The 23,085-nt window shown below is 42.2% G+C and overlaps 1 protein-coding gene across 1 annotated transcript in view; it reads right to left on the reverse strand.

Annotated features, from left to right (window-relative positions):
• Nucleotides 1–252: 252 nt before the first annotated feature.
• The window catches only part of TBC1D9 (TBC1 domain family member 9), a 114,240-nt gene continuing 91,407 nt past the window's right edge, over nucleotides 253–23,085 (reverse strand). Inside the window, exons 14-21 of the mRNA XM_060654120.3 lie at nucleotides 17,924–18,022; nucleotides 17,708–17,776; nucleotides 13,124–13,364; nucleotides 8,375–8,440; nucleotides 7,488–7,574; nucleotides 3,986–4,060; nucleotides 3,789–3,892; nucleotides 253–2,408 (exon numbers count right to left, since the gene is read on the reverse strand). Coding sequence (XP_060510103.1) covers nucleotides 1,686–2,408; nucleotides 3,789–3,892; nucleotides 3,986–4,060; nucleotides 7,488–7,574; nucleotides 8,375–8,440; nucleotides 13,124–13,364; nucleotides 17,708–17,776; nucleotides 17,924–18,022 — 1,464 coding nt within the window. The 3' untranslated portion in view covers nucleotides 253–1,685. The remainder of the gene's footprint in view (nucleotides 2,409–3,788; nucleotides 3,893–3,985; nucleotides 4,061–7,487; nucleotides 7,575–8,374; nucleotides 8,441–13,123; nucleotides 13,365–17,707; nucleotides 17,777–17,923; nucleotides 18,023–23,085) is intronic.

Raw genomic sequence — 23,085 nt, forward strand, 5'->3', positions numbered from 1 at the left:
CACCTTTTTATCACTTCCGCAGCATAAGTTAAATAATTAGGTAACTGATACACATTCACTTCTTTATTTTAAATACACCCATTCACATGCACACCACAACACACGGTCTTTTTTATCTGAAAATATTTGCCTCTAAGTGTTGGTTTACTTAGTCAAAATGGTTGCCTAAATATAATTCCCCCTGCAAAGTTGTCAAAAGAATAACGTTATTGCCTTAGGCAGGAACTCAAGCACTGAAATAAAAGCCGGATCTGAATATCTGATGTATTTTATTTGTTCACATTTGTCCTACTTGAGGTTAACACTACTTCATTTGACAGTTTAAAAATCATTCTGTAAACAAAATAAGAAACAGCAGCAACAGCTCAAAAAAAAAACCACAATGCATAATAAAGGAATGTGTCAAAAGGGACATTCTGAATCAGCAAAGAAAATGTGACCGCGATGATGAAGTCAACAATAAGGAGAAAAAACCTTCAACATCTGTAAAAGGCAAAACTATAAGAGTAATTAAAAAAAAAAAAAAAAAAAAAAAAAAAAAGGAAGAATCCAAAGTGCAGGTGTGCTAGTTTTCATTTCCACATCCATTCAGGAAATAGATAGAGCATACTATTCTTTTAATAAAGTGACAAGTTCTGCTTTAAAACATTCAGGTATGTTATCTTGCAGATTTTGTTTTTTAGTTTACATGATCTCTACTTGACATCGATTTAACGGGAAAGATGGTCATAGAAGATACGTAGTTTAATTTCTTGAATCTATGCACAGTATAGCAATGGTAAAGTTTATCGGTTTTAGTTTTTGCTTTATTTGCAATGAGTAACAAGAAGCTGAAGATCCAGTATCAGAAGCATCAGTACTTTTACTCTTTAAAAAAAAAAAAAAAAATCCTGAGCCCTCGGTTATCTTTGTTGTCATTTTCAGATTCTCTGTAACAAAAGACTGTTCATTTTCCCTGAATTCTGGCCAGCTGACTTAAATAATCACAACAGTTTTTTTAATGCAAAGTTGGTCTAGTATTGGTCCAAATTGATCAACTAGAAGTGTTATTCTGGCATCATGTGAAAATTCATAATTGTTTAGAGCCTCAAATATTTTCCCCTTGAAAGGAAACATCTGTTGAATATGATTTCTGAATAGAGGACTTTTATGAAATATATTTCAAATCTTAAAAAATATTTCTAATGCACCCTCCACCTAAAATGGTATAGGATTTACCCCCGCCAACAATGCCTTTTCCTTTTAGGAACATTTTTGTGTTTGTGGCATTTCATTTTCCTGACGGCTCTAGTTTTATCTAAAAAGCCCAAATACACAAAAGGTTGCTGCCTTATTTAGCGTTAAACAGCACTATTTTTTAACCATGTACACAGCTCAACAGCAAGATTAAGAAGTTAAAATACACACATATCACGGACAGATTAATCTTTTTTGGAATTCACTGAATTAACTGTATTCTGTTCAATCCCCTCCCCCAAGACAGTGTACTGTACCTACGTCGAGGTGCTTAAATATTTCTCCAACAGTTTTCATTGTAGTTTTCATTGTATTATATTATGAAAACACTAGGCTTCAAGCCGGGTACTAATAAATATTTAATTTAAAAGGAAGAAAGAAAGCCCAACACGGAACATTAAAAAAAAAAACCCTCCCTCCCCTCCCGGTCCCCAGAGAAGGCGCAGGGGTCAGCCTGACATGGCGGAGATCTCATAGTCACTGGCCGAAGTGAGGGGCTTGCCCATCATCCGGATGTTTTTTGCACTGGTGATCCTGGCCATCATGCACACGGGCTTGTCAAAGTACTTCACCAGGGCCGGCTCAGTCAGGAGGGAGGCCAGGAACTGCTCGAAGGTGATGGCCCAGTCCCGGTCCAGGCTGGTGCTCCGGGGCAGGGCCGCCGTGCCCTGGCCGCTGCGCACCAGGACGGTGTCCTCCCCGATGTCCTCACAGTGCAACTTGTCCTCCTCGTGGGAGCCGGCACTCAGCACCGAGTACGAGGACATGGAGCTGTCGTCCTTGGTGTCGTCATCGGAAATCAGCATGGAGGAGCAGGCCCCGTGGTCCCGGGGAGAGGAGTCCTCCAGCTTGATGTCCTCCAACTGCCCTCCCAGGGAGTGTTCCTCACCCTCCACCGCCAAGCCGGCCGGGAGGGGCTCAACGGCCTCCACCACGTAAGACTGCCCGGGCCCTTTCTTGGGGAAGAGCGCGCCCGGGATGGCCGAGTTGCAGGCGGGCCCGCTGCCCCCGCTCCCGCCCTCCTTGGCAGGCTGGGTGACAAAGAGCTTGCCGACTTCCCCGATTTCCAGGAGGAGGCTGGTCACCGCAGCCGTGGCGTGGTACAGCTCCTGCTCGTTGGGGTCTTCGCTGAACATGTTATACATGGTCTTGCACAGCTCAATAAACTGCCCCTGAAAAGTGGAAAAAACACAGAGGATGGGACCATCTCGTTGGAAGCACAGAGGCAGGACTGAAGCGGACTGTGAAGCCATTTAATAACAGGGCTCCTGAAAGACTCTGAAAAGTCCTCTATGTAGAACCAACTGGCTACTGTTTAAAGTCTCTTCACTTGGGGTGCCTGGGTGGCTTAGTCGGTTACGTGCCAACTCTTGATTTCGGCTCAGGTCATCAACTCACTGTTCCTGAGTTCGAGCCCCGCATCGGGCTCTGCACTGACTGTGTGGAGCCTGCTTGGGATTCTCTCTTCTCTCTCTGCCCATCCCCCCCATCTCAAACCAAATAAATGAACCTGAAAAAATAAAGTCTCTTCACTCACGTTTGCATTCTTTTTAATTTGAAGAATTTCCAACACCCGTGAAAGTAGAAAGGATGAAATAATGAACCGTCACGTAGCTGGCACCCAGAGTCTAGAATGATTGTCCTACGGTTAGCTGCTTCACCAACTCTTTTATCCTCTGTTCAAGTATTGTAAGTAAATCCCAGACCTCATCCCATGTCATGTCTACACTCTTCAGCGTGCAGCCCCAGGTTAGCTCAAATCCCCTCTCTCACATTTGCTGGTGTCGTGGGCAGGCGTGATGCCTTCTACTCCCCACCCACGTGATTGATTCATCTGCTCTCCTGTTAGGAGACAACATTTTCATCCTGGGTTGTATTATTTATATTGTTTCCTCTGCCTCACTACAACTCAGCTTTTTAAGGAAAAAATGTGTCAGACATCTTTATAGCCGAGCACGGTCATTTGAAAACAGCATGAGCTTGTCTTCTGAGTATCTGAGAGTATTTTTAATAACTGAAATGAGAATGTGTGTACTCAAAGAACTGAGTATTTTGTGATTTGCATTTTCTCTGAGGGGGTGGGTCACCTCCTCACGACTGAACATATTTTTGATGCATGAAAACATGCACAGACTAGATCCAAACAGATCTTAATTGAATACCCCAAGTTACCATTATCTTTTAATTAATTAATTAATTTTATTTTTTAGTTTGAGAGAGAGAGAGAGAGAGAGAGGACATGCACAAGTGGGGGAGAGGGGCAGAGGGAAAGAGAGAGAGAGAGAGAGAGAGAGAAACAGAATCCCAAGTAGGCTCCACACTCAGTATGGAGCCTGACGTGGGGCTCGATCCCATGACCTCGGGATCATGACCTGAGCCGTGAGGCTCAACTGACTGAGCCACCCAGGCAAGGCATCCCCTTTTATTAATTCATTTTTTATTTTTTTATTGAGTTACCATTATCTTTCAGGGGTACATAGTCTACATTTTTCTATGACTTGGAAAACATCTTCAAGGTTCAAAATGAAGAAACTGAAATGTTAGACACTTACCTGATTCAATTTGGGTAAATCCTTTGCATTCTTTGATTTGGATTTATTTTCCGGAGTCCAGAGTCTTAGATAATTGCGATTTTCTTGAGAATTTGCCCTCTTCCCTAAAACCCAAATGTCAGGAAGTAAGTGTTCAAAGGGCCAGAAACAAGTGTTCACCCAGCATGAGTCAAACATGCGGAAGAGGAGATGTATACCTCTGTCTGGCTGCAGACTCACTGTCACAAAGCCATCCTCCGCACCGTGTTTCCTCCTGCTATCCAGCCCCACCACTGCCAAGAAATGTGCGGAAGAAAGAAAAGTACAAGGTTATATAATACACCCACAGACTCAGCATTTGCAGTAGAAAACAGGAAAACCTTTAGGTATGGCTGCCCGATTTAGCAAAACAAAGAAAACCAAAGCCAAAACCCAGTAAACTGAGTTAAATCTGAATTTGAGATAGGTAAATAATATTCTGGTGTAAGTGAGTCCTAAATATCACATGGTACATACTTGTGCTAAACAAATGATGTTTCGCTAGTCTCGAATTCAGATTTTACTGCTGCTCCTTATCTTACCTGACAACCCTATTTCTCAGTAGTGGATTCCCCCAGAATTATTTTTCACAAACAGGGTTCAGTGTAGAACTAGGAATTTAAGAAACGATGTCGTGTAGTCTTCCCTTCTTAAAAAATGGTGGTGTTGGTCCAATGAATGATTTCCCTACCCTCTCTGTTATATCATCATCTTAACTTTGCATTCATGAGACTCGTTTTCTGCCAGGCTCTGCAAAAGATAAAGAACTCACTTTTTAAAAAAGAAAACCAAAAAATGTGATATGCTACAAAATTCCTTCACATTCGTAATATGGCATTTCAAAACTATGACTTGTTGCGGCTCCTGGGTGGCTCAGTCAGTTAAGCTTCCGACTCTTGATTTCGGCTCAGATCATGATCTCATGGTTCGTGGGGGTCGAGCCCTGCAATGTATTCTGCACTGACAGAGCAGAGCCTGTTTCGGATTCTCTCTCTCTCCCTCTCTCTTGCCTCTCCCCCACTCATTCTCTCTCTCTCTCTTCTTCAAAGTCAATAAATTAAAAAAAAATATATGACTTTCCAGGAAACCACTTTTAACTGTTTTCCTTTTTCTTCTAAAAACAGGACATTACAGGGCACATAAAGACTTCAAAAGGGAGACATATAAAACTCCCCCTCCCACTTCCCATTCAGTTTGTCAGCTGTCCAAATGCATTCCAGCACATCTTCAATCATCCAAAAGGTGGCTGGCTTGCCAGATATGTGACCTTCACTGAATTCAGCGTCAGGTTAATCTCGGCAGCTTTTAAGACAGAGTGAGAACAATGTACTATATGTCATTGAGAAATTCTTCTCCTCTTAATGTTGAAAATGACTTAGGAAACAAGTAGATATTCAAAAATATTTTAAAGTACGGTTAAGTTCATGCAACAGATATTGTACAGACATTTAAAAACCAGGCTTTCAAGGGGGCACCTGGTTTCAGGGGGGCCCCTTCTACTGCAAGCAGAGCCTGGCGCCTGCTTCGGATTCTGTGTCTCCCTCTCTCTGCCCCCCACCCCCCTCAAAAATAAACATTAAAAAAAATTAAAAACAAATAAATAAAAACCAGGTTTTCACAGGATGTTTAATGACATCGTAGCATGCTCACGGGATTTTAAACAAAAAAAGTAGGATACAAAATTGTATAGGCAATTTGATCCCCGTTTTATATATATGCATATATTATCATAATTACATATGTTATATGAATAAACATTACAAAAGTATCCCAGGATACTGTTATCTTTGTATTACAAAATTTTAAGCTTTATCTTTAGCTTATTTTATATATATATATATACATATATATATATATTTTTTTAATTTCAACACAAAGCAATAGTGATTTGGGAGTTAGAAAAACACTTTTTTTTAAAGCAACTTTTAATGATTATTAAATCTTATTAGCATATGACCATTCCTGAAGCATTCTGAAATAAGTGAATCCTTTTCTGAAATGAGTGTTTACTAACAAAGATATGGCTAACATTTTGCAGGCAAAAAACTATTGCAAACAAAGTTAGGAATATTGTAAGATATGCTAAGGCACTATGCTAAAAAAGCCTGACTATGTCAGCTCATTAAATCCATACTATACCCAATATGCCAGCTATCATCTCCATTTTCCACAAAAGGAAACTGAGGCTCAGAGATGCCAGAACCTACCTGAGCTCACCTAGGTAACAATATACAGAGTGGCATTCTGTCCAAAGATCCTACCCTCAAATTGTATTGCCAATAGTAATAAGACTGGGTCTGGCTCACCCCTTTCTACTCAATCATACTAACGTTATTTGGTGACATATGGTGACCACACATATCGTGATGAGCACTGAGTAATGTATAGAATTGTTGAGTCATGTCACACAGCTGAAACTAATACAACACTGTAAGTTAAAAATTCCAGTTAAAAAAAAAGCTGGTCTAAACTGTGCTTATTTTGGAATGATAAGATTTAAGAGGCAAAAGGACCCAGAAGCAGCCCATGTTTACTTTTGAACTTGGGTGAAGTCATGAAGCTGCAGTAATGATGAATGAGAAGGTAGAGAAGTCACTGTGATAGCTACTGAGAGATGTTGCCTAGATTCACACAAGACAGACACCGTCTGTGTATCTCATTGTATACAGTGAGTTGAACCATGTCTATGTAGACCTAATACCCATACCTACATGAAGCAGAAGTCAGCACGTTTTTTTTTTTTCATAAAAGACTGGACAGTAAATATTTCACAGGTTTTGCAGCCCACACTGACTCTGTCTCAACTACTCAGTTCTACCACCCATAGCATGAAAGTAGCCAGAGGCAATACATAAATGAATAGCTTGGCAGTGTTCCAATAAAACTTTACCTATAGGCACTCAAGTTTAAATTTCATATAATTTTCCTATATCATGAAATATCATTCTACTTTTGATTTCTTAAAATCCATTTAAAAATGTAAAACCCTTTCTTTTTTTTTTTTTTAAACTTTTTTTTATTTAGTTTTGAGACAGAGAGAGACAGAGCATGAACAGGGGAGGGGCAGAGAGAGAGGGAGACACAGAATCGGAAGCAGGCTCCAGGCTCTGAGCCATCAGCCCAGAGCCCGACGTGGGGCTCGAACTCACGGACCGCGAGATCGTGACCTGAGTTGAAGTGGAACGCTTAACCGACTGAGCCACCCGGGCGCCCCTGTAAAACCCTTTCTTAGTTCGCAGGCTGTATAAACAGACCCCGGGCCACATTTGGCCCCTGGGCTGAAGTTTACTGACACCTATTACAGAGCCTGTGTATCTCTTACATACAGATATAAGAACTCTTTCTGACATAAATGTCCTGATTCTGGATAGCAGAATAATAACAGGATGATGTTCTTAATGAGCCTGACTACAGTAGGGAAAGGGGAGCAAAATATATCGCTCTAGGGGTCATGTTTTCTCTAAGCCAGTGGGACACAGTGTGCATGCTCCCTTCAGTGGGCAAAGTACCCACTCCCTAGTTGTTGGCTGCTTGACTTCACAAATCTGAAAAGAAAGTAATGTATTAGGCAACTGAATTCATATACTTCTTTGACTGACTAGCTTTGAGGCAACTTTTTCTAGTAACAAGAGGGCTCTGTAGAAAAGAAATACTATACCTATGGGGAGGAAAGTCACTTACCATGTGTGCATTCTGGGGTGATGTCTTCAAAGAAGTATTGAGTTGCTTCAAAAGCAGAATCTGGCTCATCTTGATCAGAGGATGGCTCTAGAGAGGGGAGGAGAGGTCATTCTCATATTGGCGGGGCGGTGACTCAAGGAAAGTGTGCTTTAATTGTTAAAGAAGTGACATGGGGGAGGACGAGGAGCTGGAGGTACCAAGGTGGAGAGGGGGCACATTACTGGGGGCCCTGAATGCCGACGGCCTCTATAGCCTCATGGGGGGTGTGGGGGGCTCACTCCATTTTTTCACTCCACCTTCCTTTTTAACAACCTCACACTGAAGTGTCCCTTTGCCTCTTCCTTTTTATGAGACTGTCCTAAATTCTGTGAAATGCTGCCTTACAAACCAAATTTTAGGAAACTGTATGCAATTAAAGATAATTCTCAAATCTACAATTTTACCCTATCTCTATCCTTAATGTCAATCCTTTTTTTTTTTTTTTTTTAGTGTTTGCTAGATATATCCATGCTATAGGCCAACCTTTTAAAACCTGAACTCAAAACCTCTCCATCTTGCCCACTTGTTTCTGTCAGTGTTAAAATGACTCCTTCTAAACTCAAAATCTCAGGTCCTACGTTCTCCTCTTTTGCGACCTTTGTATTTCGTGAGTTACCAAATGCTATTTGTTCTTTCTCTTGCAGATGTCTGCTCTTTTCTATTACAACTCATACCTCAGACAGGTAAATGACCATGGAATCAAGCACATACTGATGCAGGAACCTATGCAGGTAATTACTATTCAGTTCATGCTTAGTGACCAGTGAGTGATTTTGTATATCAAAAAAAGAACTTTCAAACCAGGTCATGGTCACAAATACATGGGCTCCTCTGTGTGGCTCACTTACCAGGCAAGACATGCATTTTGTACAGGAGTTTGAGTTTCTCTGTGAGGTCCCCATGGCATGCAGCACCTAGAATCATATAAATACAATGTGAAATGTATCATGTGTGGTAGTGATGCCTCTCAGCTTAGCATTCCCCTAAAAACTCTACTTTTTGCAAACTGAAATCAAGACATTAGGTGACAAAAGGTCTGGTCAGGACATATTTGGGTTAAGAGCTCTGGAACCCAGATGCCTGGGTTCAATTCCTTTGTACTTACTATTTGCCTTGGGAGAGTTAATTTCTCTGTACCTCAGTTTCCCCTGTATAATAATAAACACAAGATTCTACCAGTGGTCTTGACATCAGGATCAAAGGAATGTGAGAATTAAATGTATTAACATGTATAAAACACTTAGAATAGTGCCTGGAACATAATAAATGTGTTATTCATAAGAAAACCCATTTAACTGGGTTTCAACACTCGAACAGAATTCAGAAATAATCTCGAAACATGCCTGAGATCGCTTCCAATTATTCATTGTAGAAATCCCTGTTAGTCGTTTTGGGGTTCTCCTAAATATTTCTTCAGTTTAATTCATCCTTATCTGTCTGCCATTATATCACCATCCCTTCAATCAAAAGAACCCTGTTACTTTTCTTTTAAAGTCTATACATATTGGAATCAGAAAATCCTTCACAAATATCTAGTCTTAGAGCAGCCAGTTGAAGATTAGTCAGCTTTGGGGAAAGAGGAATCGCAGAATCTGGGTTGCCAGAAACAGCAGGGGTGTCCACTAAATGCAGGCATCTCCCTTCACGCACTGACGAAAGACAGGGATCTAGCACCTGCTTGAACACTTTCAGAGACGGAGAGGTCATCACCACCAGATGCATTCCGTTCTGCAGATGTATTCTCTAACTACTGAAAGTCCTTCTGCAATTTTTGTTTTAGTCTCAGGATCCTTAACCTGCAATCTCAACTTCAGAAAGTCCACAAAGCCCATGAAATAGAAAATTTGTCTCTATGTGCACATGTCATTTTGAGGGGAAGAAAATGTCCAAAGTCCTTATTAGATCTCAAAGAGTCCATGACTCAAAAAAAGGTTTAGAACTGCTCTTCTTTCCCTTATTCTATTCGTTAAAGCCAAACAGAATAGGTCTGTTGCCTCAATACAACAACCTTCAGATTTTGAGGACAACTCACCTGTCTCCCTCAAGCTTATCTTTTCAAGGCAAGTTTATCACGCCCTCTCCAAATTTTTCCACTTTCTCATATAACATGATTTGTATAGCCTTCCCCATTTTTACTCACATCCACTTTATGTGTCAACTCATCAATCAATATCTCTCTGGACAGAGAGTCCCAGAAGACTCTTATCTACTTCAGAGAATAGTGGAGCTGTTTTTGACTTTTCCACTAATATGGCCTGAGTTTACATTCAATTTTTTTATACTTTCACTCTGGAGTTTCATATTGACCACGTGGTTAACTAAACTCCAAGATGTCTGCACACCAACTAATACTAATCATGAAAGTAATGACAGACAATTCTATCTCGTAAAATTATTGTGAGAAGAAAAGTGACACACACGTGGAAAGCAGTTAGCACGAGATTTAACACAAAGCAAATAATTAATAAATGTCTGTCATTAAACCCTTTTTAAGTCAGGCACTGTTCCAAGAATTCTATTCAAAGTCATTTTATCCTGACAGTTACTCATTTGCAAACGAAGGAAAAATCAGAGGTCAAATATCAAACCCAAAGTACCAGAGAACCCTCAGCTGAAACTGACTCATTAACCATCATATTTTGGGGGCAGTGTTCAGCCAGTTACCTAATCACCAACTTCTATATACTCCTTCCTACCTTTTCCATTTATAACAAGTTATCTGTCAAATGACCAGCTGCATCAGGACACGTATGACATATTTAGAGCCTGCCTTTCAGCAACATGATTGGAAAAGGAGATACAGTTCATTTGTGGCTTCTGATAGTAATCCCTTATTTCTAATTCCACATAGACCATCTGTTCATGAATTTCTAGAGGGAACTTCCTGGGGATTGATATCATCTTTTCCAGAATCCGTGTTTTAGTTTTTAAAAATTTTTTTCTTTAACGTTTATTTATTTTTGAGACAGAGAGAGACAGAGCATGAACGGGGGAGGGTCAGAGAGAGAGGGAGACACAGAATCTGAAACAGGCTCCAGGCTCTGAACTGTCAGCACAGAGCCCGACGCGGGGCTCAAACTCACGGACTGCAAGATCATGACCTGAGCCGAAGTCGGACGCCCAACCGACTGAGCCACCCAGGCGCCCCTGTTTTTTAGTTTTTAAAACCTGAACAGAATTTCTCTTTTCTGGTCTGCTTGTCTATCTCCATAATAATTGTCCCACAGAGTGACAACAGCTCTGAGCATTCTCCCAGTATCTGGAGCAAGGCATACTTTGCTCAAGAACTCAACTGCCTTTTGAGAACCCTAAATACTCTTTTTCAGTGTTTTCACTATCCTGGACTACAAGCCTCTCTTTCCTTTCTTGAAGATTTTGAAGAGTATTTTCCTTACTGGAGTCACCTGAACTTAAGTCAATTAAATACTTCTATTAAATTCTATCACTTTTCTAAGGCAGCACTGGTTTCTTTTTCCTCCTCCTTAATCCTGTCCAAAGATAATTTTTATAAATCCCTTTTGGATTTGATGAAAGCCACCCATCTGGCAATAAGTAGTTACCTTGGGGCAGAAAAGATTAGGAGAGGGATAAAGGGGTCTTTAGCCTTGGATTGTTTCACTGTTTAAAAAAGCGGGATGTACTTATATGTTACTTGTGTAATTAAAAATTAATACCTCCTCCTTCCTAAGAAATATCCTGCTTGCTGTCCTCAGCATCGAGTAGCAAGAAAAGGATGAATCGTTGAGACAGACAGCCCTTCTCTGAATCCTGGGCCCAGCATGTACTAACTGTGTAGTTCAGTCCAATAACAGGTAAGTATTGACTCACTAGAAACTAGTGTCCCAGCAAGTTATTTAACTTTTCTGAGCTTTCATGTCTTTAGCCAAAAAAGGGGCTAATAAGAGTAAGCACGTGGGTAATAAAGCATAATAGTAAGAGCACAAAGTGGGCGGGCCCCTGAAGTGCCTGGGTTCAAACTTCAATTTCGTAGTTGTGTGTCTTAGGCAAACTGAATGCATGTAAACATGAGCGCAGTGCCCGCAGCAGAGTAAATGCTGTATAAATGTCAGCTGTCATTAGTATCTCCTCAAAAGGCTACTGTTTGGATTTAGCGATAAAATACAAATTCTAAAGCATCTGAATAGTGTTTGCACTAAAAAGAGGCTAGTTCTTCCATGTCCCCCTTCCCTTTTAAGCATATATGTGAGTGCTTTATACAAATAATTTTTTCCTTCCTAAGTGCACTTCATCTACATCCCTTTGTCTTTTTATATTTACTTCTTTATTGTGAGAAAGAGAGAGAGTGTGAGCAGGAGAGGGGCAGAGAGAGAGGGAGAGAATCCTGAGCAGGCTCTGTGCTAGCAGCACAGAGCCTGATGCTGGAATTCAGGAACTGTGAGATCATGACCAGAGCCAAAAGTTGGACGCTTAACTGACTGAGTCACCTAGGCGCCCCTCCTCTTTGCTTTTTTAAAAACCATCAGCTTCCTTCGGCCTTTAAGCCCTAGTCATTATTCTTAAAGATTTAGAGCACTTTTTGGAGTCATCATTGTCTCTGTGCCTGACCCCTTCATCTTTCCTAGGGCATGTCATTTTAAAGTACATGACCTGGGGACGGACGCCTAGGTGGCTCAGTCGGGTGAAGCCTCCAACTCTTGATTTACGCTCAGGTCATGATCTCATGGTTCTTAAGATCAAGCCCTGCATCAGGCTCTGTGCTGATAGCACAGAGCCTGCTTGGGATTCTCTCTCTCTCTTTGCCCCTCCCCTGCTCTCTCTCAAAATAAATAAATAAATAATTTTTTATACATCATAAAGTACCTGGCCCACAGTCACAGAGTGGCACAATTAGAATGAGCTTTTTTTTTTTCCTTCTCCTTGTCTCATTCTGACCCACCGGCATAACACGTCCTACATCCACAACCTCAATGTCTGGTGGGCCAAGCTCTACTACCCTGTAGCCTTTCTGCTCCATCATGAAGGGAGCAAGAGTTCTAAAGGACATAGGGCAGTCCTGCTAACACAGAATAACGGTCAGGCAGTGAGGCTGACGGGCAGAAACCACGTGCTGCTTGTGAGGTGTGGGTGTGCTTTCTCAGGACAGCCGGTCCTTCCTCCAGGCCAGATGGAGAGAAAAGACCTCCATTTAGACCGCAGAACCGCTGCGGTTTCTTCAGCCCTTTATTAAAAACATCACGAAAGGTTTTTATAACATTTTGCGATACGTAATATAAATATACTTTGTGTCAAAGAAGAACAATCCACTCAAATATTCTTGTAAAGGTATCATGGCCTGTGGTTTCAGTGTGTAAGTTGGCATTTTATTGTCTTGCACATTCTCCGATAATGTATTTTAACTTGTGCTGAGGACTAACTAGTGTCGAATGCTTTAATCATATAGTATATCCGTTCATTTAAACGAATTTTACCATCAGTTTGCAAACCTTAAAATGAGACGCTCTACCCTCTAAACCGAACCCTTGGAGGCAGTGCAGGGCTGTGGCCCGGAGGGCAGCACTGAGGACCACCAGGAACGGGGGTGGCTGTTGCTGCCCCGTCATCCCTTCCCAATTCATGAAGTAACATCCCATGCTTACTTAGGCCGGAGACAAACTCTCGGAAGTTAATCAGAGAATCTCCATTTTCATCCAACAACTGGAAGAGGCGGGAGGCCAATACTTCAGAGTGAGTTCCGCAGGCCCAGGGAAAGAGAAGAGCAAACATCCCCTTGAACTGCTCAAAGTCAATGCGATACTGTTCCAGGTAAGGCAGGCTGGGGTCGTGCCGGTCCAGAGCATTGCTGCTCCCACCCCAGTAGCAGCTGGTTAGATGCTCTGCCTGAAAAGTTAAAGAAAAAAGAGGATTACTGGGGATGCGATCCCATGGCAGGTACCGGGAAGGAAAAGTCCCGCCTCACGTTTGCAAAAAGGCTTTCCATCCACCTGTGCATGTCTCCTGGGGCAGGAGCTCTGGTCTTAGGGCTCCCTGTCTTCTCGTTCTACACCCATCTCCACTGGACCACCCCCACCAACTCCATGGCAACCACCTCTGCAGGTTACATCCGGCATGAAAGGTCCAGCTCAGTTACCGGAGGTAGGTGAAAAAAGGGACCCCCCCCACATCCCCTGCCTCTACCCCTACTCGTTTTCCCTTTACACACTGACACACACGTTTAAGAAAAAAACCCCATAAAAATAAACAAAAAATTTATTTAAAAAAATTAAATGAAAGGATCTGTAATTTAGGCAATCTGACCAGCTTGTTTTCTAGGTGAGGATGAGAAAGCCCAGAGGCTGAGGGGCTCTCACGAGGTCATCAACTGCGTACTCAGGGCAGAAGCATCATGACATTTGGGGTTTCTGAATTCCTAGTTTAGTGTCCCAAAGACCCCTTTCCTCTTGGTTACTGAAATTACATAAATATCATAGTCACAGTATTCAAGCTACAAATGTGTGGTTTTCTTATTTCACGCATCTGAAAATAGCTCTAGGAAAATTCTGAGTAGGAACCACTATGGTGAGGAGAATAGAGATCTGGAAACAACAAAAAGCTTCCTGTTTCTGTCCTTGGAAACAAGGCAGCCTCTGATTCATGAAGTCATATTGATCCTGGTAGATATGTGCACCCATTCTAGGAAGATCACAAAGATAAAACTTGTAATAGAAAGGCCCAGAAGGACACCCTTCCCCCAGACATTTACAGTTAGCTCTGGATGGTAAATGGGGGAGATGGGAGGGGCGTGAAAAGGAGGACTTTATTTTTACTTTATTCCCCATTGTACTGTCTGAGTGTCTCACTACAGTAATGTATAAATATTGCAGTAGAAAAAGAGCACTTTCGAAACAGATCTTTCCCCTAGCTTAGGAGCTGTGTAAGGGGGGAGTCAGTAGTGGGTATAGTAGTAGTTTTGCTCTTAGAAAGGAACAAAGCCCAAATGTCTTGATCACAATTGTTTACTGGGAATCACACCGAACAAACTAAAAGAGAGGAGTGGGGGTAGGCAAGAGAGGGGGAGGAAGAGGTGGAGTGCAGAACCAAAGGCAGGTTTTTGCAATGCAGCCTTGGGAGAATAAAGGAAGTGGGTCAGAGTTCACGGGGGTTTGGGAATGCATTCCAGGGCTGTAGTAGTAAGGTCAGAGTGGGGGGATGTTCAAGGCAGGCAGGCGGGGCTGAGGTCAGAGAGCCTGCAAGGATCAAGCCCTAAAGTGATGCCAGCAGCCCTCAGTGGGTGGGATGGCACTGGTAATACATCCCTGGGAGGGGTCCTTTTCGCCTGAGCTACTTCCTGGATAAAGCTTGCCTCAGGCATTTCCTCCTAACTAAAGCTTGCAAATTACTCTGGAACCAGGCTGGAAGGTGAGTCCAGGCACTTTGACAGTGCTCACAAACATCAGGAAAAGACAAGCCAGTTCCTTGATAGCCCCCACACTCCATCATGGGGGGACTAGGGGCCTAGACATCCAAAAAGGACCAAAGGAATAATTTAGAGACTTCAAGAGAAATTAGGGCAATGGGGCCCTGAACTACATTTGCCAACAAATGTGCCTCAAGGTGGCAGCCTTTCACCCTTTTCCTCCAAGTTTTTGTTTTGAGTATCGTTGACACACAATGTTACGTTAGTTTCAGGTATAGGACTTAGTAGTTTGCCAAGTTTATAAGCTCCTCCAGAGGGGATGCATCTTTCCTTTGTATATGCAGGAACCCCTCCCCACCCCCTGCTCCCCAAAATTGGCTTTTTAAAGGCCTAAGAAGTCTGGCAAGGTGTCTGACATAGTAATGCCTCAATGTTCATTCAAATGATTTAAAGCCAATGAAAGGGTTAAGAAGACTCAAAAAAAGAGAGTCCATAATGAAGTTTTTATCTTGGGTTCTACGGTATCTCCCGAGGCTCCTTCTGACCCCTGACACCGAGTCTCAGGTTCTTTCTTGGGGTGCATGGTAGATTGGGGGAGTTCCTGTTTGTCAACACAGCCTCAGGGTAGGGCTTTGGAGTAAAGAAGAGTCTGCTTTGTTCAGGTGCGAATGACACAACCGGTACAGACGTGCCCAGGCTTCGGCAGTTTCTGGGTCCGGGACTTCCGCACAACCAGCTCTGGCCCTCCTTTCCCTGGTGTCCCCCCAAAGCAGCCTCCTCTTTCTAACATCAGTGCCCTTCCTGCTATCTGTTCAGGGTCTTGCTGCCTCTGGCTGCTACTCCCACTTCTGCTCGGTTACCCCAAATCTTACCCGCCACCCTGTAAAGCGGATTTCTTCTGGTCTTCAGCATCTCTTCAAAATCTGATCTTAATTGGATCATTGTATCTTTGGTTTTGATCCAAGTTGGATCACTGTATTTTTCCTTTATGAAACCAAGAGGGGTCCTTTTCATATGAATAACCAACTTACACTGAGCAGTTAGTTATGGCGTATGAATAAAATATGAATGGGCTGGCATACTATAAAGACCTCAGCATCAAGTGCAGAATAGAGGCTGGTGGGGGGGGGTGATGTCCACTCTGCTGGTCACGCTGCTGGGATACACGAAGGGCCTCATTAACCAGCTATGGACCACTGACCACTAACTTACCCATGTATTCAATACACATGTTTAGAGCACCTGCCAGGGACAGACACTATAGTAGGCACCAGTAAAACAAACAAACAGAAAATAATGGTGGTGCTCTTTAGTAGCTAACAAGCAAGTGGGGATATTAGTGAAAACATTCCCAGCTATCACATCCTCTGATTCTAAGATCTGTTAGTATTCAACCCAGACCTTTGTCCCTTAATGCTTCCTGCTGTACTATGTTTGCAGTTCTCCAAATAGTCATGTTATTTCTGGCAATAAAAGGGGAATATACAAGAAGCTACCCAATTAGAGATCAGGATAAAGTTGGTATCAGCATAAAAGACATCTTTTCAAAGTTTCTCCAAAGTGGCCACATTTTTACCTATGAGGTTGACAACGATGGTTAAAAGTATTTTTTCTAGAAGAAAAAAATTCTACATTGCTTTATTTACTAATAAAATGTCTTCTTATTCAGGATCAAGATTGGTATGGGCTGAATTATGGAATGAAAATCACAGAACTTTAACCAATTAGGCTTTTCCTTACGCATATGAACAGCTTTATTCCTATTCTGGCTACATATCTCTTTTTCAGTATGTTTTAACATAGCTTAATACAGGAAAGCTCTGAGGGTGCTTTAATACAGCTTCTTATAAGACATTATAATGTACAATAATTTCAGGGAGACTTTAAATTCAACTGCCATCATTCCAATGAGTGTTATAAAGTAATACCGTATTTTGTTAGGACCAAGGAACTAGCTAAAATATATACGGAGTGGAACAGCGCTAAAACATCAGCTTAAGTCAGTTAAGAGAAAATGCTTATTTTTCATATGAAGCACTCCATTTTTTAAAAAAGTGTTTATTTTTGAGAGAGAGAGAGGAGAGAGCATGCATGCCCAGGAGGGGGGCAGAGAGAGAGAGGGTGACAGAGGATCTGAAGCAGGCTCCGCGCTGACAGCAGCGAGCCTGACACGGGGCTTGAAAACACAAACTGTGAGATCATGACCTGAGCTGAAGTCGGATCAACCGACTGAGCCACCCAGGTGCCCCGAAGCACTCCATTTTTATACTCTCAGCTCTATCTTCATATTTATGCATGTCGACATTCATGCTGTCCCTTAACAATTTAACAGAAATGGGGCACCTGGATAGATCAGTCAGTTAAGTGCCCAGCTGTGGCTCAGGTCATAATCTCACAGTTCGTGGGCTCGAGCCCCGCATCAGGCTCTCTTGCTGTCAGCACAGAGCCTGCTTCAGATCCTCTGTCCCCCTCTCTCTCTGCCCCTCCTCTGCTCGTGCTCTCTCTCTCAAAATAAATAAATATTAAAAAAAAAATCTAGAACTAATTGAATCATTACAGTGAACTCTTTTATTCCCCTGGATGTACATGCATTTAACTTTAAAACTCACCTTGAGGGGCATGTGGGTGGCTCAGTCAGTTAAATATCCGACTTCGGCTCAGGTCATGATCTCACGGTTCATGGTTCTGAGCTGTCAGCAAAGCCTGGAGCCTGCTTTGGATTCTGTGTCTCCATCTCTCTCTCTGCCCTTCCCCCGCTCTCATTCTGTTTCTCTCTCTCTCTTTCTCTCTCTCAAAAGTAAATAGACATTAATAAAAAAGAACTCACCTTGAAAAGAGCATAAAGTTCTTCTAGCTCATCAATGGTAAAGGAAGTTTCTGTCACAATTGTTCGGACCTTTAAGAAGGTAGACACAATTAATTTCACAATCTCAAAGATGTTATAGTGGGAAAGTCCCTGATTTTCTTCTTTTAAATCATCTCAGTCTGTAAAGCAGGAATTTATGGAGAAAGAAGGCCATCCACTATTTTTCAAAGGACTTACCACATTCCGTTTCGTAGTATCCTCCAGTGTCTGGATCACCTTTAGTCTCTGTTTGAATCTCATCTGCTCAATCAAGTCTGCCCGGATGGTTCCAAATTTCTGGAAAGGAGCAATATTGGTGTTTCTGAGAAATCTGCTAAAGCACACAGTCTGCAAGATTTATGGAGACACAATCCTGATACATAGAAGAGACTGAATTTATCATTTTACCTTATGTTTGGGTTTTACTTATTATACCTATTGCCTACTGCCCCCCCCTCCACTTACTATGAGAGCAGAGACTGTGTCCACTGGAGTGGAGGACAATGCTGATTTAGTAAATGTTCAACAAATATTTGCTGAATACATCGAATTCTCATGATAATACCAGGAAGGAAGTGCTCTTCTCCCCATTTCAGACACAAGGAAACAGAAGTTTAACAAAAACACTAACTTGCCCAAGCCCACAGAGCTGGTAAAGCATTCATTGCAAAGTACAGGCTACAGACAGATAACTGGATTGGGGCGCCTGGGTGGCTCAGTCGGTTGAGCGTCCGACTTCGGCTCAGGTCATAATCTCACAGTTTGTGAGTTCGAGCCCGGCATCGGGCTCTGTGCTGACAGCTCAGGGCCTGGAGCCTGTTTCAGATTCTGTGTCTCCTCTCTCTGCCCCTCCCCAACTTGTGCTCAGTCTCTCTCTCCTTCAAAAATAAATAAAAACACTAAAAAAAAAAAACATTAAAAAAAGAAAGACAAAGAACTGGATTTACTTCAAATTGAGCCAAAATATATATGTCTTTGATTCACAACAATGAAAAAACATTAGTTGTAAGACAGAAGAAAACTAAATTTTATTGAACCTACAATTGTGTCATTGGCTCCTTATCATGACTTTGTGAGTTGGCACCATTACTTCCGTTTTACAGATGGGAAAATCAAGGTTCAGAGAGGTTAAATAAGTGACTCAGAGTTCCACAGGTGCTGAGCTGCAAGTCTGAGGCCCAGACACCAGCTCCATAACTCCACCACCCACCATTCTATCCAACAAGAAGTTCTCTCCCGTCTTTGGGTAGATCAGAGCATAGATTTTGGAGGTAGACAAAATTTTATTCAAATTCATGTTCTTTGCCGTTGCGACTCTATGCAATTCAGTTGAGTCTCCTGAACCTCAGTTTATTTCTCTGTAAATGAGACACCAAAACTGTCCTTGTAGAACTGTGGTTAGAACAAGATAGATGTATTAATATAAAGTACTGACAGTAGTCACTAATATTAAACATTGGCTTGATAATCTTTGCAGATTGCTAAAGAAAGAGTTATTTCCTAGCTTGACCTTCAAGAAGCCCTGTATGTTTATACTGAATTAACATCTGTTCCTCAACTAGAAATGGATCCTGCTGTTTGCTAGGCAGGACCCTCCCTCGGCCAGGCCTCTGGGACTGGTAACAGACAGAACACAATGGAAACACAATGACCCTTCCATCTGAAGCAAACAGTCGCAACCTAAAAGGAAACCATGGACTCTAAGTTCCTGCCTGGAGGATGTCTAAATGAAAATGAGCAATGAGAATGACTGAGTCCCTCTCTCTCTCCCCTAATCCCCCTTTCTCCCACCTTTTGCAGGGGCTCTGACAGAATGAAATACTAAATATAGGGCAAACTAAAAAGGTGGCTCAGTACATCCCGGAGCCAACATTTTCCATTACCCAAAACAAGGGCAAAGTGTGGGTGTAACACTTCTTCCCAGGCATTGCACATTTCAGTTCCATGAAAAGAACTAATTCACTAATGTAACGACAATACTTTTTCTAACAAATAGAATTTAGTGATGCGAGTGAGGGAGCCTAAGATTATTTTAATTTTCTAAAACCTACCCTTCCTTAAACAATAAACAAAATTATCCATCTCATTTACATCTCTTCTCCAACTCAATTTTTATCTGAATGTTTCTGTGAGCTGTTTCTAATTTTCCAACCTAATCTCTGATGTCTTTAGGAGCTGAGAGGCATTTTCAATGCAGGCACAGCATCCTCTTTTTGCTTCTTTGCCCCACTCCCCTGGCCTTGCTGATACCAGCTAAGAACTAGGTATTCGGCCCTTCATTTCATACCACTTCACCCCTCCTGCGTTCCAGTTCTCACCACACAGACTTGAGACAAGGAGAACAGCTCGGGAAAAGGGATGATGTGGGGACCAGTTTGTCTCAAGTTCCCAGTGCGTGTTCTCTGGCCTCTCCCACCCCCCACCATCATTCCTGAGTGAACAAGAGCTCCCTTCCCCATGCTGAGCAGCCTCCTGTGATTCTCTCATCCCCTGTGTTGCTGGGAAGACAGGGACGATGGAGAACAAATACAGATTTTACAGAGAGACCACAAGGGCCAGGCTCCATCAAGTTCAGAAGGCTCCTCCTTTCTAAATCCTCCAGAGAGGACTAGAAATATTTAAATGCTGAGGCTTAAAAAAAAAGGGGGGGGGCAACATAAAACAGTTTAGGCCTTAAGTCCTAAGTAAGGGATGGGATGATCTGAACGAATCTGCCTATCACAAGGAAACTTATTGAAACAAAAAGAAGGCATCGTTTCTAAAATCCAAACTCTACAGCGTCTGTTTTTCAGTAAGGGTATCCAATCGACATTATGCTCAAAAGTGCCCTTTAAATGTTTCTTATTTTCTGGGGTACTTATTTTCCTGGGATAGAGAATGGGGATCACTCCTGTTAGCCAGAGGATTGAGCACGATTCACACCTGAGGGTCCTTTCTGTGGTCAGAAATCTCCCCAAATCTCCAAACGCCTAAGGTGGTGCCTTGGAAGAGTGGGTTGGGGGAGAAAAGAGAAACTGATGGGATGTGAGTGAGTCTCTGGACTTTGAAAAAGTAGCAGAAAGTTGTGGGGGGCTGAGACCAAGGGCTGGGTGAGAGATTTCTCAAACTGCTGAAGGAATACTTCCCCCAGATTCTGCCCTGCTCTCTGCCATGACCGCATCTGTCTGTCCCGGGTGCTCGTGTGTTGGGTGGGGCGGAGGTGTTCCCGTGGAGGAAAGAGGAGGGTGAGGAGGAAGAAGAGAAGAAGGAACCAGGACATGAAGTCAGTATGAACTGTTTGCTTGTTGGTGTCCTATGTTTGCTGAATGAGTGTCTCTCCAGGGGTCCTCTGATCATTAAAGAAGTCTCTATTCATGACAAGATTAATATCCATGCAACACCTTCCTAACTCTTGTCAGAAAGCAGGCCCATGTTTTATAACCAAATTTGTGTTCCTCACAAAGTTTTAAAGTTTTGCCTAGCATAAAGGTCTAGAAAAGCCATTGTCACATGAGGAAAATGTTTACAAAATAACATTTCAGTCAGCTTCAATGTAAAATATCCCATGTGAACTAATTATTAGCTGTAGTTTGAACATGCTAATTAAAACATAAGAAATGGTGAGTAGCAGTAGAGATAAACCGATGTGAGATCTGAATCTCAGCTCCAACATACTGGGAAACCTTGGACAGGTTACTTAACCTCTCTGAGTTCTATGATTTGTAAAAGGGGCATAAAAATACAACCTGATTCTCAGGCTGGTGATCACTAATTCTCATAGGGCATGGAAAAGTGAAAGCACAATGCCCTGTATCATTATATATTTACCTAGAATTTATTTTAAAAGTTGCAGAAATTATAAAGAGGCAGCCATTGGGTTGGAAGGCTCATGGCATGTATCGTTTGGCCTACAGTGTATTTTGAAAATTAGGACAATTCAAATAAAATCAAGACCTCCAAGTTCTCTTGAACAATCAAAAGGTCTGGCAACAATGGTTCCTCATCTCCAGTGGCAAAGAGGCTGGCTCGCCACCAAGAGGGACCTTACCATCTAGTGCCCCCAGGCCACGTTTCCCCACTCCTTCACCCCCTCCCACTCGGTGTCTGTCTCACATGCAGTCATGCGTGCTTGTCACCCACTCTAGAGCATCTTCTTTAAAAATACACCGTTGGGGCACCTGGGTGGCTCACTCGGCCAAGCACCCGACTTTGGCTCCAGTCATGATCTGATTTGTGAGTTTGAGCCCAGCATCGGGGCTCTACATGGACAGTGTGGAGCTTGCCTGGGATTCTCTCTCTCTCTGCCCCTCCCCCACTCACTCTTGTGCTCTCACTCCCTCACTCCAAAGAAATAAATACATTTAAAAAAATAAAAATACACCATTATTCTAAAGTTTGGCCTCTATACAGGAGACATGCTTTGGACAGCTTGATATTACAGAAAGCATACAGTTTCATAGTCAGATATGGATGCCAGTCTCAAATTCCACAGAGATTTCATGAAACCTGATGTCCCTCAGCTTCTTTATCAGCAAAATAAGGGAAAATAATTCCTGCCTCTTTGGATTGTAGTACGGTAGCTGTTATTACCAATAGTAATGTTGGCAAAAGGAAGAAAAGAGCACATGTCTAGAGATCAGGCAAAATGTCCTAACGTTATATGTAACTAAGGTACCACTAACAACTGGTGATCACTAATTGAGAGGTCTGCATTACTTTTTGGAGGAATGAACAACTTTTTAAAAATTAAACTTGGAATTAAAAGCTGTAGATTAGCAAAAAATGTCAAGCCCCAACTGCCTTCCTATTAGAGATACATAATCAAGGGTTTACAAGTGAGATAATATGCTGTCTAGAGTTTGCCTGAAAATACTCCAAGAAAAAAAAAAGTGACTTAGATGAAAGAGATCAGAAAAATGTTGATAATTGTTGGGACTGGGTGATGAGTTAATGGAAATGCATCAGGTTATCCTCTGAGTTTCTACTGTGCTTGAAAATATCTATACATTAAAGATCAAGAAAGAAAGACATTCACACCAGTTGTTGATAACGTATCGCCAAGGCCGAGCATGATGCCTGGCAAAAGATAGGTACTTATAACATTATTTTTTAATGTTTATTTATTTTTGAGAGAGAGAGGTCGAGAGAGAGAGAGAGGTCGAGAGAGACAGACCATGAATGGGGTAAGGGCAGAGAAACAGGGAGACATAGTATCCGAAGCAGGCTCCAGGCTCTATGCTGTCAGCACAGAGCCTGACGTGGGGCTTATACTCACCAACCGCGAGATCATGACCTGAGCCGAAGTTGGACTCTTAACTGACTGAGCCACCCAGGCACCCATAACATCTTTAAAGATTTTTTTCAATAAATGGAGGGGCGCC

This window comes from Panthera onca, chromosome B1 (genome assembly GCF_046562875.1).
Source record: "Panthera onca isolate mPanOnc1 chromosome B1, mPanOnc1 haplotype 2, whole genome shotgun sequence".
NCBI lineage: Eukaryota > Metazoa > Chordata > Mammalia > Carnivora > Felidae > Panthera > Panthera onca.